General features: G+C 42.4%; 1 protein-coding gene across 1 annotated transcript; it reads left to right on the plus strand.

Annotated features, from left to right (window-relative positions):
* The first annotated feature begins 366 nt into the window (after window positions 1-366).
* Window positions 367-14,824, plus strand: DNASE1 (deoxyribonuclease 1). The gene is made up of 9 exons (XM_056534918.1): window positions 367-475; window positions 3,263-3,396; window positions 5,903-5,991; window positions 6,186-6,272; window positions 9,224-9,339; window positions 10,642-10,754; window positions 11,317-11,471; window positions 14,124-14,220; window positions 14,353-14,824. Exons 2-9 carry the CDS (start codon window positions 3,265-3,267, stop codon window positions 14,404-14,406), a joined length of 843 nt encoding a protein of 280 aa, XP_056390893.1. The 5' UTR covers window positions 367-475; window positions 3,263-3,264; the 3' UTR covers window positions 14,407-14,824.
* The last annotated feature ends 383 nt before the right edge of the window (window positions 14,825-15,207 follow it).

Raw genomic sequence — 15,207 nt, forward strand, 5'->3', positions numbered from 1 at the left:
TTGGTCATTTTGAATCAAGATAGTCTCATTTGGACCCTGTAATATCCTATATTCTATGTATTATATATAAGTAATGGTATTTCGTATCAAGCTGTTGCCATCTGCAGTATCATACCGTACCAACCCAGGTAGGTAGTGCTGTACCTATCACTAGATCTCAGTATTATACCTGATGGTGTCTTCACTATGGTAATAACATAATATCAGTCATGTTCCCATACAACACTTGGTCTTATCTCTGTGGACCTTGAGTTTATATACAGCACCTGAATACAGTTCTCAGCAGGTGTGACCGTCACTACCAAGACAAACGAAATTTGGGAGGAGCCGTATCTCTTGCTTTGTCACCTGTGTGGGAGGATTTGTCCTATATAACCTGCTGTCTAATAACTTCAATGATAAATCTAGAAGAAAGCCGCTCATCAGCCGGCAGAGTCAGGAACATCCCAGGACAGCAGACACCAAACACTACCCAGTGAGTATTCTGATTTTATTCCATACTCATCCTCTGCCACCCACATGCACCTTTGGTACCACCATTCCTATCCTCCGATATTTTAAATACAGAGTGAGAGAGGAACAAAAATTGAAAGCAAATATACTGGTACTTACTTTTATTTAAGTTATTAAAAGGTTTTTGCAGGTTAAGTAGATTCAAGAAGGGGAGTTATTTGCGTAAAGAACTTTTGCACCTGTGGTGGACCACCGGTGTATGGCGGGACCACGGGTGTTGCGGTGTAGGTGGTTGGGCCAGATGGTATTAACCCCTAGTGTTCGTGACGCCAGAGTGGTTTTTGGTACAGGAACCACACAAACGGTATCTCCGCTATTCCAATGGCTAGATAAGGAAAGGAGAATCCACAACCAGTTATGGTTTAACGGAGGCTTTACTGAGTTAAGATAGATGGTATTATCTTCACAGCTAGGCCAGATTCCCAGAAGGACCTCGCAGCTTGCTGGGACCAATTAGACTTGTAATAGACTTTAGATAATTATCTTGAGGCTTGACTATATATGCAGGACTTGGCTATTTGTAGTGACAGCAGACATAGACTTTTGACTTACTGGAATGACTGTAGCTTTGTGGCCTTCCAGATGCTGGTCACTAGCACTGAGATCTCTGGTGGTTGCTGTCTCAGTAAAGACTGATGGTACCAGAGAGAGAATTGTAATGGCTGCCACTTTATATAGGGGGGGGGGGGGGCTGGACTAAGGTTGGATCTACTTGTTGGATCTACTTTTGATGCCTTTCTCAACCCAACAAGGGTTATTGAATGTCTGCACCCAAATTGAGCAGCCTCACCGCCACCACCCCACCATCTCAGTGAAGGTCTCCTCTTTTGGCTCAATACAAAAGCAACAGTCCTTTAGGCACAGGGTAACCTGGGCTGCCAAATCTACGGAACCCCCTGGTCTTTACCCTTAACAACCACAAGAAAAGTGAGGAATTTGCTTCTATTATAGCATCTGTTATGATCACATACCAGATAGTGGACTCTTTAAGATGCTAAGATGTTTGGCCCAGGGTCATTTGGGCTGCCGAGTCAAAGGAAATCCCAGGTTTTGACCCTCGCCAAGGGGTGTCATTAGGAGAGCTATATAGGTACCAAGTGTAATATACAGGGGTCTAGGCGGGAAAGTAAACTAGGGTCAGAATAAAGATCACATAAAAGCAAAAGCACGTAAGAACTGAGCAAGGAAGGCAGTACCTTTGTTGTCCAGCACCATTCTGTAGCAAGAAGCCTCTTCAAATAGGCCACCAAGCCAATGCCATGGCCAGTGATCATAGCAACTTGATGTTGTGGACCAGGAAGAGGAAAGTCTGTGGCTTGGATGCACAAAGCTGCAATTAAGAATCCGTAGTGGAGGGAAGAAGCACCAACTGCCCAACAATACAATGTAGTGATGACTGGGATGTCGTCCACCAGCAAACATGCGGCACTGGAGTGGGGACCCGAAAGTAAAAGTATCTACCTACTGATTCGTAGTCATGCAATCTATACATTTTTGTTTTCAAAACCTGTACATAAAAGGTTAACTCAGTTTGTAACATAATATTAATGTACCTCTTCTACCATATGCAGCTTTGCGAAATCAGATTACAGTTTTATGTTGCCTCTTGGCCATGCTCCCTATCTGCTGAGTGGATATGATAATAGATGTATACACTGTAATTATGCAAATACCCGTGGGAATATGTTATTAATCAGCAGGAGCAGAAACACTATAACATGTGCACACACCCATGGATCTGTACAGGAAGGAAAACCATATTATCAAGTGCTACCGAAAAGATAAAAAGTTTCATTCGCAGTATTTTCCATTATTAAAGGGGTATTCCAGCCCCTAAAAATGTATCCCCTATCCACAGCATAGGAGATAAGTGTCTAATCACAGGGTGTACAACCTCTGGGACCCCTGAGATCTCCAGAATGGGTCCCAGCTATTATGCTATGGAGCTCTTGGCGAAACACTCTTGGTTTGAGCTTTTAATCTACTATTTGTGCATTAGCATGCACTTTGTCTGTTCTGGTTTTAGCCATGGTTATGTAGCATGCTTATAGTAAATTTTAATCTGTGTTTGTTTAGTCGGTTATGTATCTGTTCACTCTATGTCTGCGTCTTGCTTGTTACTTGTGCTCTGTGTGTTATATTCCGGTTTGGTATTCTGGAGTCTATTCAGACTCATCCGGTTCCAGTCTAGTGTTTCATATATTATATTTCTGTTTCCTACTGGGTCAGCATCTTGTCCACACGGTGGAGTGTGTCCGCTGGCCAGTTGCCTATTTGGCTTTATTATCAATGGCTGCTCCTTTTGTGGAGTGGTGTGTCCAGTTTGTTTGTTCATTGAGTCTATTCTGACTCATCCGTTTCCTAGTCTTGTGTCCAGTGTCCTATATTTATATCCTGTATCAGTGCCTGTTTATATTCTGCCCTGTTAGTATTTGTATTCTGTCTTGTATATCTGGTTGTCTAGTAGTTTTCTGTTTCTGGTCTGTGACCGACTATGTATATGTGTTTTTACTCTACTGCACTTTAGCGCAGGAAGGGACCGGCACCCAGTTGTCGGTCCATTGTTTAGGATGGATGGGCAAGTAGGCAGGGAGAGATGTTTTCGGGTCAGTTTAGGGCTCACTCTCCCTGTCTCCCCCAGTCGGTCCTGACAGTTGGTTTGCTGATTTTTTCCGATCTGAATTTATATTTAATTTATATTTAATTACAATAGATTTTTTCTCTTTCCTTTGTGTCTTGACCCCAATAGAAATGCTGCAGTTGGGAATCGCCGTCTTGCTCTCTGCCTGCGCCGTGTCAGCAATAAAAATTGGAGCATTTAACATTCAGTCATTCGGAGACTCTAAGATGAATAATCCTGAAGTGTCCACAGTGATAATGAAGGTAAAGAACCCATCAACTCTTTTTTAGAAAATATGTATAACTTTATCTTCATATAATGCCGTCTTTATTTGTTATAGTACAAACAATTCTGATACATTTTTTTTCAACCCCTTAAGAACCCAGCCAATTTTTTTTCCAAAGCTATATCTTCTTTTTTATAGTTGATATAGCCTTGTGTTAGGTTTGCTTTATTGTTGATATTACTGACGCAAATGTAACATAATTTAAAGTATGCATGCATGAAAAGGGCAAAACATTCAAAAAACAATCAGTATCAAAGAATATGTTGCCAGTGTGAAAAAAACGTGGTCTCTGACTTTTATCTTCAATAAACTATCGGGGGACATTTATCATTTTTGCTTTAGTAAGCAAGTTCTGTAAGCATTTTTTTCTTGCTTTTGGTTTTGCTTATGTGTGAAATATTTATCATACTATCACAGGGGGTTGATAAATTTGGCTCACATAAGCAAAAACCAATAAATGACTTCAGAACAACACTTTGTAACACCACCTCCTCTCCTCTGACTTTTCTGCTCATATTTCCCGGCATGAGCTATAATTGGCCGAGACCGACCAGCCAATTACAGTTACAATCCTCACTGTTAGGGTATGCTGGGAGTTGTAGTCCTGTAACAGCTAGCAGGCGGGTGGGAGATGTGGAGCGGGGGCTGCTGCAAGCGGCGTTGAGGTAAAGATAGGTGGCGTGGACATGATACACAGGAGGAGAGTGGGCGATGTGATTTCATATTTCCCGTAGCAGCCATGGTCTCGGCTTCTGGCGGGAAATATGAAATCCCATTCTCCAAAGCAAGTTTTGTAAGCTAGCTACTGCCAGATTGCTATGGCAATGGCTTACCTCCCATCTCTCCATTCAGGACACATGAATGCTCGGCCTAGCTGTATGGGGGGGGGGGGGGTAAACAGGAGAGAAAGCTGTCAACCGGACAAACGTTTTGCTGACAACTATTGAAGATGTATTGCCACCTTAAAGGGGTACTCTGTTGGAAAACAAAAAATTTTAAGAATTAACTGGTGCCAAAAAGTTCAATAGATTTATAAATTACTTCTATTTAAAAATCTTAATCCTTCCAGTACTTATCAGCTGCTGTATTCTCCACAGGAAGTTGTATAGTTCTTTTTTTGTCTGACCACAGTTCTCTCTGTTGACATGTCAGGAACTGTCCAGAGTAGGAGCAAATCTCCATAGTAAACCTCTCCTGCTCTGGACAGTTCCTGAAACAGACAGAGGTGGCAGCAGAGAGCCCTGTGGTCAGACTGGAAAGAACTACACAACTTTATATAGAAGTAATTTACAAATCTGTTTAACTTTCTGGCACTAGTTGATTAGAAGAAAAAAAAAAAAAAATTCCACTCTTTTGAGTCAATATGGAATCCACCAGCAATGCAGAAGGGAGGCAACAAAGGTAACACCCGCCATACAACCTCAACAAAATCATTCTTGGAAACAACCAAGTCCCAACAAGTTTCTCTCTGTACATAAAGGGTTCCTCAGGGGTAAAAAAAAAAATTGAGTAACAAAGCACAGACTTAAAATTGTAAAAAAAAACAAAAAAATAAAACAAAAAAAAAACAAAACAAAAAAAAACAGTCTTGGTCCTGATTACCAAGATGTACTAAAAGTGTCCCTCCCACTATGGAGGGGTTAAGTGTATGATAAGGGGGAGGGTGGTCTGACTTCTAAAACCCCTGCAGTCTTGAGTTAAAGCGTACCCGTTAGATCCCAAAAAAACAATTTTTTTTAAATATATCACTCAGTGCCTAATCCTGACCATGTACATCTATTTTTATGTGTCTAGCACCTTTATTTATTTTTTTATTACACTTTTAAGTTAGCTCCCTAGTCTGAATTACTCTCAAAGGGAGGGGGTGTGGCCTCACTGTGCAGGTCTCCGCCCCCTCACTCAGTATTCTGTCTGCTCACATCTCCCCAAGCATTAGCAAAACTACAACTCCCAACATGTCCTCACTGACAGTAGCGGGACACAAGATAACAGTGGGAGGATTTTTCCTCCAAATATGAGCCCTGCACTCACAGCTGTCAATCAAGGAAGTGTGTCCATGACATAGGTGATGATGCATGGACACAGCAGGACTAGTATGTGTCCAAGCAGGCAGGGGGGGCAGTTGTTTGACTGGCTTTTTCAGTATGAAACATTTTCTAATTAAAGCAATTGCAAAACCTATTGGTTATACATGTTTTACAACATATCAAAACTTTTTGTATCTGACAGTGCCCATTTAAGTATCCTGATTCTGCCATTGGTCACATGTGCCCACCACCACTCCTTCCTTGTCTATGGGAGCTGCCAGACATAGCTATGCCCTGTTATCTGCCATCTTTAGCAGCTCCCATAGACAATGAGGATGGGAGACTCACAACCCCATTCTTGAGATTGCAGGGGTCCCAGCATTGAAAGCAATTGCTTACCTGTGGTCGGTCTGGTGTGTGTGCTTGTTGATGATTACTTTTATTCATGCTTTTCAGATATTGCAGCGGTATGATTTAATTCTAATTCAGGAAGTCCGGGACACGGACCTAAGTGCCGTTGAAACAATGATGACAGAACTAAACAGGTTACACATTTCATATTTTCTCTTACTCCTTAAGGATAACATAGAACAGCTCCAAAAACGGGCTACAAAAATAGTGGAGGGTCTCAAGCATGAAACACTTAATATGTAGAGTCTAAAGAAAAGATCTACATGGTTATGCTAGGGCAGGTATATCATGTGCAATTATTAGGTACTAACCTTTTATTAATTTGCAGCCAATGGTCAGAACCTATCTACTCCTATGTGGTCAGCGACCTTCTCGGAAGAGACAGCTACAAAGAGCGTTACCTGTTTGTTTATAGGTGAGATTCCTTGGTTCCATGTATAGCGTACACACAAAATTCCCAGCTTTGGATTAATATTATTTAAAGGGGGTAGAAAATTAAACAGATTTGTAAATTACTTCTATTTAAAAATCTTATCCTTCCAATACTTAGCTGCTGCATGTTCCACAGGAAGTTGTATTTCTCTGCTCTCTGCTGACACCTCTGTCCATATCAGGAACTGTCCAGAGTACAAGCAAAACCCAATAGCAAACCTCTCCTGCTCTTGGCAGTACCGGATATGGACAGAGGTGTCAGCAGAGAGCACTGTGGTCAGACCGATAAGAACTACCCAACTTCCTCTGTAGTATACAGCAGTTGATAAGTACTGGAAGGATTAAGATTTTTAAATAGAAGTAACTTACAAATCTGTTTAACTTTCTGGCACCAGTTGATTTAAAAAAAAAAAAAAAATAAATAATTGTTTTTCTACCGGAGTACCCCTTTAGTTTTTTCTTGTTCTTAGATATCTCCTTAACGCAGTGTTTCCCAACCAGTGGGCCTCCAACTGTTGCAAAACTACAACTCCCAGCATGCCCGGACAGCCAAAGGCTGTCCGGGCATGTTGGGAGTTGTAGTTTTGCAACAGCTGGAGGCACACTGGTTGGGATATACTGCCTTAACCTATCAATTTTTGTAATTGTAATGCTTAGACTAAAATGATCCTGGTGGGGCAGCATTTATGGCCTGTGGCATTGGGCTACGCCTAGAAAAAATGTTTGCATGCCTATGACACATACTGTTTGGGCAATACTTGGGTAATACTTTTCAACTTATTTTCTAAACATGGAACATACATACATGATATTACTTCCAAAACAGTGGCCCAAATTTACTACTGCAAATGTACTAGAATTCTTACACGACTTGCACCACATTTACTATGAGTTTTAGACACGTATCTGACAAAAAGGGGCATGGTCTTAGTAAAAGGTAGTGTGGCTTAAAGTGTCCCTGCCATTTAAAAAACAACCGTTGACATGTCACAGAGATATGTTAAAAGTTATGATTGGTTGGGGGTTGCCGAGACCCAATTAAGAGAACGATCGCTTCACTCCCCAGCTCGCAGCAATCTCCGTCCAAGCTAAAATAAGGAGCTCTCCTTTTAAGAGAGTGCTCCTAATCTCAGCTCGCTATGATGAATTTTGTTAGGTATGTAGGTCCAGAACCAGGCAGACACAATGGGGGAGATTTATCATTGCTTTTAGACCATTTTTATTATCTATGTTTTGGCGCAGTTCAGGCGCTAGCAGCATATTTAGCGACTTTTATGTGTCTTTTGATATAGACAGTTTCACTCTTTTTGCCTACCCGTAGAACTTTTTCGTTTTGACCATGCAGTGTTCACGTATTTATCATTTGCAACGTTTGTCATAAGTCGCTATTTTGTGCGTAGAGGTACTTTTTTAGGCACAAAGCTAAACCACCTACCAGTAGGCGTGAGAATCACTTCTACCTTCCGCAATTCAACCTTTAACCTCTTGTGGATGACAGCGTCCCACTCCCCTTCTATGACACACAGGAGCTGAGCGCAGGTCATAGCTGGGTGGTCCTGGCTGCTATCTGCCACCAGGACCCATCTCTAATGCCAGACATCACCGATCACGGTGATGCCCAGCTTTAACCCCTTAGACGCCGCAATCAAATTTGATTGTAGTGTCTAAAATGCAAGTAAAAATGTCCCGGCAGCTCTGTGAAAGTAAAAACACCCAACCTGCCAAATTCAGGCCCCGGGAAAGTGTCTACTTCCCTCCCTCACAAGTGTCTAGAAGAAGTGTATGTGGTAGAGCTTTTCCCATTACAGCAGAGCTGCGCAAAATTCATCATCCTGCTGCACCTTCTTGATAAATAAGATGCACGCTAGTCAAACCCACCGCCCAAATAAACGTGGGAAATTAGCTCTACCGTAGACAGTCATTGATAAATCTGGGCCAATAACACAATAGTTTATGTCACTGGTGTGAAAGAGTCAGTCATCCATTATAAAGAATTCCATAAAGTTTAAAAGGGTTATGACTCTGCCAGTATAGAAACAAGCTCCTTGCTGTAATTTTTGGGTGTTGTTGTTTATGACTATGTGACTTATTGAATTACGGATTTAGATCTTTGTATTCACTTTTGTTATTCTTTTGTACATTATACGTTTGTTATTGTTAGAACAGTTTAAACCATCTGCCAGTGTTTGAGTTGGCATACAACCCGGAACACATCATGTGCACACTATTTAAGATATCTACTGTCTGTTGTAACAGTATGTACAGGGGATGTCATACTGTATTTGTAGGACTCAATAGTGACATGTACTCATGCAAGCGTATCCTATGGATGGGCTATAATAAAAGACATTGTGTGCTTTGGACAATCCCTGTTTGTTAGGGGTCCCCTGCAGTAACAATAATTAATAGGAGTTGGGGAAAAGGTAAAGTGTGGGAGGAGAGAGGCTATAGTTTTCAGATACAGGTCTATTATGGCATTTCAATCAAACTTGCCGTAGAGACTATTCCATCTTGGACAGTCCAGACGTTGATGAAGAAGAGGACTAAAGCTCCTCTACTTCCCGACCTCCCCATATGTTAGCGGAGTAGTTTGGCCCTGTGATCTGCCCCTCATAGATCCCCCACCCTCTCTAATCATAGACTGTAACGTGTTTATTATTTCGACTTAGTTTTTTCTATAAGGAGTGATGAGTGTAATGTTAGTGTAGCATGTGGTACGGTGTATAGCTTAGTGAACCTGTACTGTATATTGTACCGTCATGCTTTGTGTGATTGTAATTTAATGTATGACTTGTAATGACGACTGAATGATCAATAAAGCTTGTTACAGTGGGGACTTCTAGCTATCAACATCAGAAACAAGAGGGTCCCCTAGTACTACAAATCAATGGTGACATTTACCTACAATTATTTCTATTATCTGGGCTCCTACAGGAATGACAAAGTGAATGTGCAGGACAGCTACCATTACCATGATCACAACATGTACACTGGAGAAGACACCTTCAGCAGGGAACCATTTGTGGTCATGTTCAATGCTCCCGGGACAGGTCTGTATTATATGGCAAATAAATCTGTATTATATTTCCAGCTTGTTAGAAAAGTCCCTTGACAATAAACTGACCTCTAAGGCAGGGTGTCAAATTTCTTTGCACACAAATTGTTGTGTAAATTCTACCGTGTGAACAACGCAGCAGAATCCCACTGAAATCTATGGGATTCTGTTGCACAATAGAACTTTGAATTCCGTCCAGAGTGCAAGAAATTCCGCAAAATTTCAGCCCAAATTCCATGCACATTCCATGCGGAATCTGCAAAACTGAAAAAACTCCACTGCCAGCTTTTCAGATTAGAATTTGAGTGGAAACACGGCCTTAGGGTATAGCCTTAGGATATGTTCACACTACAGTGTGTGAACGGAATCTCCACTCGCTGAATTCAGCGAGCGGAGATTCAGTTTGGCAGCTGGCGGCGGCGGTAGGACCGCGCGGCACTGCGCCGTCACCATTGACGGCTATACAGTACTCAAGGACTTCCGCGCAAATAATGAACATGTTCTTTCTTTGCGTGGAACAATTTCAGCGGCGGAATTGTCCGCCGCTGAAATTCCGCAGTGTGAACGGGTCTCGCGGAGACCCATTCACACTAATGTTAATTTCACACCGCGGAATTCCACGGGGAATGCCGTAGTGTGAACATATCCTTATGCAGAACAGGACAGGTCCTGGCAAGAGATCAAGAACAGGGGTACTCCGGTGGAAACCAAATGTTTTCAAATCAACTGGTGCCAGAAAGTTATATTACTTAAACTACTTCTATTTAAAAATCTTAATCCTTCCAGTACTTATCAGCTGCTGTATGCTCCAGAGGAAGTTGTGTAGTTCTTTCCAGTCTGACCACAGCGCTCTCTGCTGACACCTCTGTCCATGTCAGGAACTGTCCAGAGCAGGAGCAAATCCCCATAGTAAACCTCTCCTGCTCAAGACAGTTCCTGACACGGACAGAGGTGTCAGCAGAGAGCACTGTGGTCAGATTAGAAAGAAATACACAACTTCCTCTGTAGTATACAGCAGCTGATAAGTACTGGAAAACTTTTATTTTTAAATAGAAGTAATTTACAAATCTGTTTAACTTTCTGGCACCAGTTGATTTCAAAACATTTATTTTCCACCAGAGTACCCCTTTAATAATAACTCAAAATTTCCTAGTAGAGTATACGATAATGGGATTTGTATACTAGACAACCCCTTTGAGGAAACAATCTCTATACTGAATACTGGAAAAGGGGGACAAACCCTTATAAAGGTTCTGTGGGATATTTATAAAGTAACATTGACTATTTTAATCCACAGTCATTCAGGACTTTGTGTTGGTCCCATTGCACTCTGCACCAAAAGATGCAGTTCGGGAAATAGATGCCTTATATGATGTCTACCTGGATGTTTTTGAGAAGTTCCAAAGTGATGTAAGTACAGCGATGTGCAGTGTTTCCCAACCAGGATGCCTCCAGCTGTTGCAAAACTACAACCCCCAGCATGCCCGGACAGCCAACGGCTGTCCGGGCATCCTGGGAGTTGTAGTTTTGCAAAAGCTGGAGACACCCTTTTTGGGAGACCCCATCAATCCTGGGGAGACCCCAGCATGCCCGGACAGCCAACGTCTGTCCGGGCATTCTGGGAGTTGTAGTTTTGCAACAGCTGGAGGCACCCTTTTTGGGAGACCCCCATCAATCCTGGGGAGACCCCAGCATGCCCGGACAGCCAACATCTGTCCGGGCATTCTGGGAGTTGTAGTTTTGCAACAGCTGGAGGCACCATTGACAAAATGTGCACATGTGACTATAGATAGGTATCATAAAATACTAAAAAAGTAACTACAAAGTGTGGTTAAAGCTAATGTTATACATTGGTAATGTCTAGTATTGCAGTACTTACCTGATTGGGGCTGAATTGTAATGCCTGGTAATCCATGCGCAAGAGTGGCGCTGTTTCTAATATCATACAACACTGCTTGTTTTTTTTTTATAGAATATTATCTTTTTGGGGGATTTCAATGCTGACTGCAGCTACGTCACTGCATCTGAGTGGGACAGTATCCGTCTGTATAACACTGAGGATTTCACTTGGCTTATTACGCACGATGTCGACACCACCGTGGGAAAAACAAACTGTGCATACGACAGGTAACTGCAAGGAACAAAGTCACAGTGGATAAGCGTGACATAATAATGACATAATAATAAATGGAATAGAAAGGGGCTACAAAGCTCCATTATGGGCAAATACCAGACTATTACCCATGGTTCGGTGGGAATTAAATTTGGGTTGGATTATTATTTAAAGGAGTACAAAAATTAACTTAGTTCCTATCCACAGGATAGGGGATAAGTAGCTGATCGCGGAGGGTCTGACTGCTGGGGCCCCCTGCTATTACCGAGACGAGACCCCCGCACTCTAAGTGAGGCGCATGTGTCGTCTACCGGTAGACGGCACACGCTCCATTCATTTCTATGGGAGCACCGATGATGCCCGAGCGCTGTTCTTGGGTCTTTTCAGTGCTCCCATAGAAATGAATAGAGTGCGTGTCGACTGCAGCACATGCTCCTCACCAAGTGCCGAGTCCCATCCTCTTGATTGCGGGGGACCCCAGAGGTTAGACCCCCACAATAAGCTACTTATAAGTGATTTTTCGCCAGAGATCTCCTTTAAGGTCTCTTGAGAAGTAGTCTTTCCCCTAGTATGAAGGGATGACTAAAAACTATGTTAAAGGGGTACTCGGCCCCTAGACATCTTATCCCCTATCCAAAGTATAGGGGATAAGACATCTGATCGTGTGGGACCCCCGCGATCCCCCCTGCAGCAGCCCGGCACCTCAGCAGCCCGGAGCTAAGTTTTCTCTGAGGCTGATGATGGGCGGTGCAGCAGACGGGGCATAGTGATGTCATGGCCCCGGCCCCGCGCGACGCCCCTTCCATAGACTTGCATTAAGAGTGCGGAAATGATGTCACGAGGGGGCGGGGCCATGACATCACGATGTCCTGTCCCCTGCACCGCCCGTCATCAGCCTCGGAGAAAACTTAGCTCCGGGCTGCTGCAGGGGGGATAAGATGTCTAGGGAAGGAGTACCCATTTAAGTTTCTGGCATAAAAAAAAAAAACTTTTGACATGTCAGCTGTTTTGCTTGGCTGCGGACGAGAGCGTATGGTTATGCACTTCACTCCCCAGATCACAGCTATTTCCGTCCAGCTTCACTGGATGATCCCATAGGCATACAGTGGAGGAAAAAAATATTCGATCCCCTGCTGACTTTGTAGACCAGTCTAGTATTTTAATGGTCGGTTTATTTGAACAGTGAGAGACAGTGAAAAAGCATTTCAAATGAGTTATGACATTATTTGCATTTTACTCAGTGAAATAAAAATTTTATCCCCCTATCAATCAGTAAGTTAGCCGGTTCCCAGGTGTCTTTTCATACAGGTAATGAGCTGAGATTAGGTGCACTCTCTTAAAGGGAGTGCTCCTTATCTCAGCTTGTTACCTGTATAAAACACACCTGTCTACAGAAGGAATCAATCAGATTCCAAACGTAGAAATGTACAAGACCAAAAAGCTGTCCAAGGATGTACGTGACACAATGAGCGTTGAGAATCAATGCTTCCCTTATTCTCCCAATCTATACGGGTCACTGCTCTGAAGCCCTGACCAATGTCTCTGTGACATGTATATATAAATATATATATATTTTTTAAATAATTATCGATTAGCATTAAAAACCATATGCCTCTAGAACATATGGATAGTGCTCTTTTCCAAGCATCTATCCCTCCGATGTCTGCCATCTATGGACCAGGAGGACAGGTGGAATGGTTGTAAGCGGACCCCCATTAAAAATGATGATGTCATTGTCTGTGACTATTTTGCACATGGCATTTACCCAGTGGCCAATATTGTTTGTAAAGCTACAGGCTGGTGTTATTAGTTCCACTGAAGACACAAAACAAACATACGGGATTGTCGATCTGGTACATGTGGATCCCTGGCATAATTATGTTGACCTGGGGGAAGTTTCTATTAGAAACATGTATCAGTTCAAGTTTTACTCTTAGATGCATATGTTCATGTACATTCTAGAATTCGTGGCATTGCTCTATATCTAGCAGCTATTCACATGTATTACAAATATCCAACCTATAGTGTCCTGGGGTCATGAGTTTACGCTTACGTGTCGGGCTGTATAATTAACTTATGTTTTTGTATTCTTTTGTCTGCTTTTTATTTGAGGATACACTTTCTCTTTATAAGTCGTGGGGCTTCTAGGCAATTTTGGGCACCTCACCCCAGCTGCATTAAGACATACTGGTGGTTTATTATTCTAAAATGTAAGTGACAGTATGGCCGGGTTCACACGGCAGAATTTCTGCACTGAATTCTGTATAAAAATTCTGCACAAATTTATAGCCAATACACTTCAACGGGATTCCTCTGCCCCATTCACACAGCAGAATTTCCGCTGCAGGAATTTCATTGAAGGAAAGTGGTTGTAAACTCATGCAGAATTTTCATACAGAATTCGGTACAGAAACTCTGCCGTGTGAACCTGGCCTATACCTTTAAGAATATATGGTCATATTTATCAAATCTAGCTTTGTAGCCCAAGCAACCAATCCCAGCACAGTTTTCCTTTTTAGTTTAAGAAATGAAAGCTTCGCTCCTATTGGTTGCTATGGGCAGAAGGCTTCTTTTTTTTTTTCTGTTTGACAGTTTTAATAAAGGACACCAAGTAAATGTATCTATCAAACCTTGTTGTGTCTAATATTGATCTATTTCCTTTCCAGAATTGTCATCAGCGGTGCAGACCTGCATAACGCCATAGTGCCCGACTCTGCCAAAGTTTTCAACTTCCACAAAAAATACAAACTGACTTCAGAGCAGGTAATTAAAAACCTGGGGGGAAAAAAAAGTCAGTAAACTTAGTGTTAATTGGCTGTATGTTATATACTACAGTATGTAGTTTTTATGTTGTCTATATTTTATTCCTTATATTGCATCTATACCTTATTGCAGGCTTTAGCAGTGAGTGACCACTATCCCGTGGAGATTGAACTGATGTCGGCTTAACCCAACCCTTCATGGCTAAAGGAAAACGATAACGCCAGGACCCTGCAACCTACAAGAGGCAACCAAACCGCAGAGATTTTCTGTGCCTTCTTTACTTGGTAAATGGGCATAGAAAATCCTTGCGCCATGACTGCAAATGTCCCAGTGTGTTAGGCTACTGACACTCATTTACTGTATGTGTTAAGAATTCATTCAGTAAATTGGGTCTAAAAGCCCAGTAGAGGCCAAGTGTCCTTCAGGACTCAAAAAAGGTTTTCCCGACTGCGACATGATCCTTGCAGGCCTAAATGACTTTAATAGACTGAACTTACTTGAACAGTGACTATGTTTGGTCCATATCCTAAATGCATACAGTTTCTGTGTGGGACTTTAAAGAGAACCAATCAGCAGATTGTAGTATATATAACGCTTGACCACATGTTATATATGCAAAATTCTTTATCCTCACCATCCCCGGGGGATGATTTTGCCCCCAGTGATGTTGAAGTTATAAAGCCCCCCCCCCCCCCCCCGGGCGCCCCACAAGTAGTCCCCTGGGTGGGAACTTATACTTACCAGGTCCCGTCGCTGCGGCCGTGGTTCCACCCCCTCTTCTTGATTGATAGCCCGCGTCTTCGCTCTGCTCCCGAAGCAGACAGAGCAGTGCGGTGACCCATTGAAAACAATAGGAAGCTGCTGCACCAGAATTTTTGAACATAATGTCTCCATTCAGAATTCCATAGTGTGAATGCGCCCTTAGAGTATAATCAGTACAAGTCAGCAGGCATGCTGGGAACGTATTGCAGAATACGTCAGAAAATG

The sequence above is a fragment of the Hyla sarda genome, chromosome 8, assembly GCF_029499605.1.
Source record: "Hyla sarda isolate aHylSar1 chromosome 8, aHylSar1.hap1, whole genome shotgun sequence".
In the NCBI taxonomy this organism is placed as follows: Eukaryota; Metazoa; Chordata; class Amphibia; order Anura; family Hylidae; genus Hyla; species Hyla sarda.

What these genes read in the sequence shown, in the direction of transcription:
- DNASE1 (XM_056534918.1), top strand. Translation starts at nt 3,265, where the DNA reads ATGCTGCAGTTGGGAATCGCCGTCTTGCTCTCTGCCTGCGCCGTGTCA. An exon ending in ATGATGACAGAACTAAACAG is followed by an intron (nt 5,992 to 6,185) that starts GTTACACATTTC and finishes ATTAATTTGCAG; the next exon opens with CCAATGGTCAGAACCTATCT. An exon ending in CGTTACCTGTTTGTTTATAG is followed by an intron (nt 6,273 to 9,223) that starts GTGAGATTCCTT and finishes GGGCTCCTACAG; the next exon opens with GAATGACAAAGTGAATGTGC.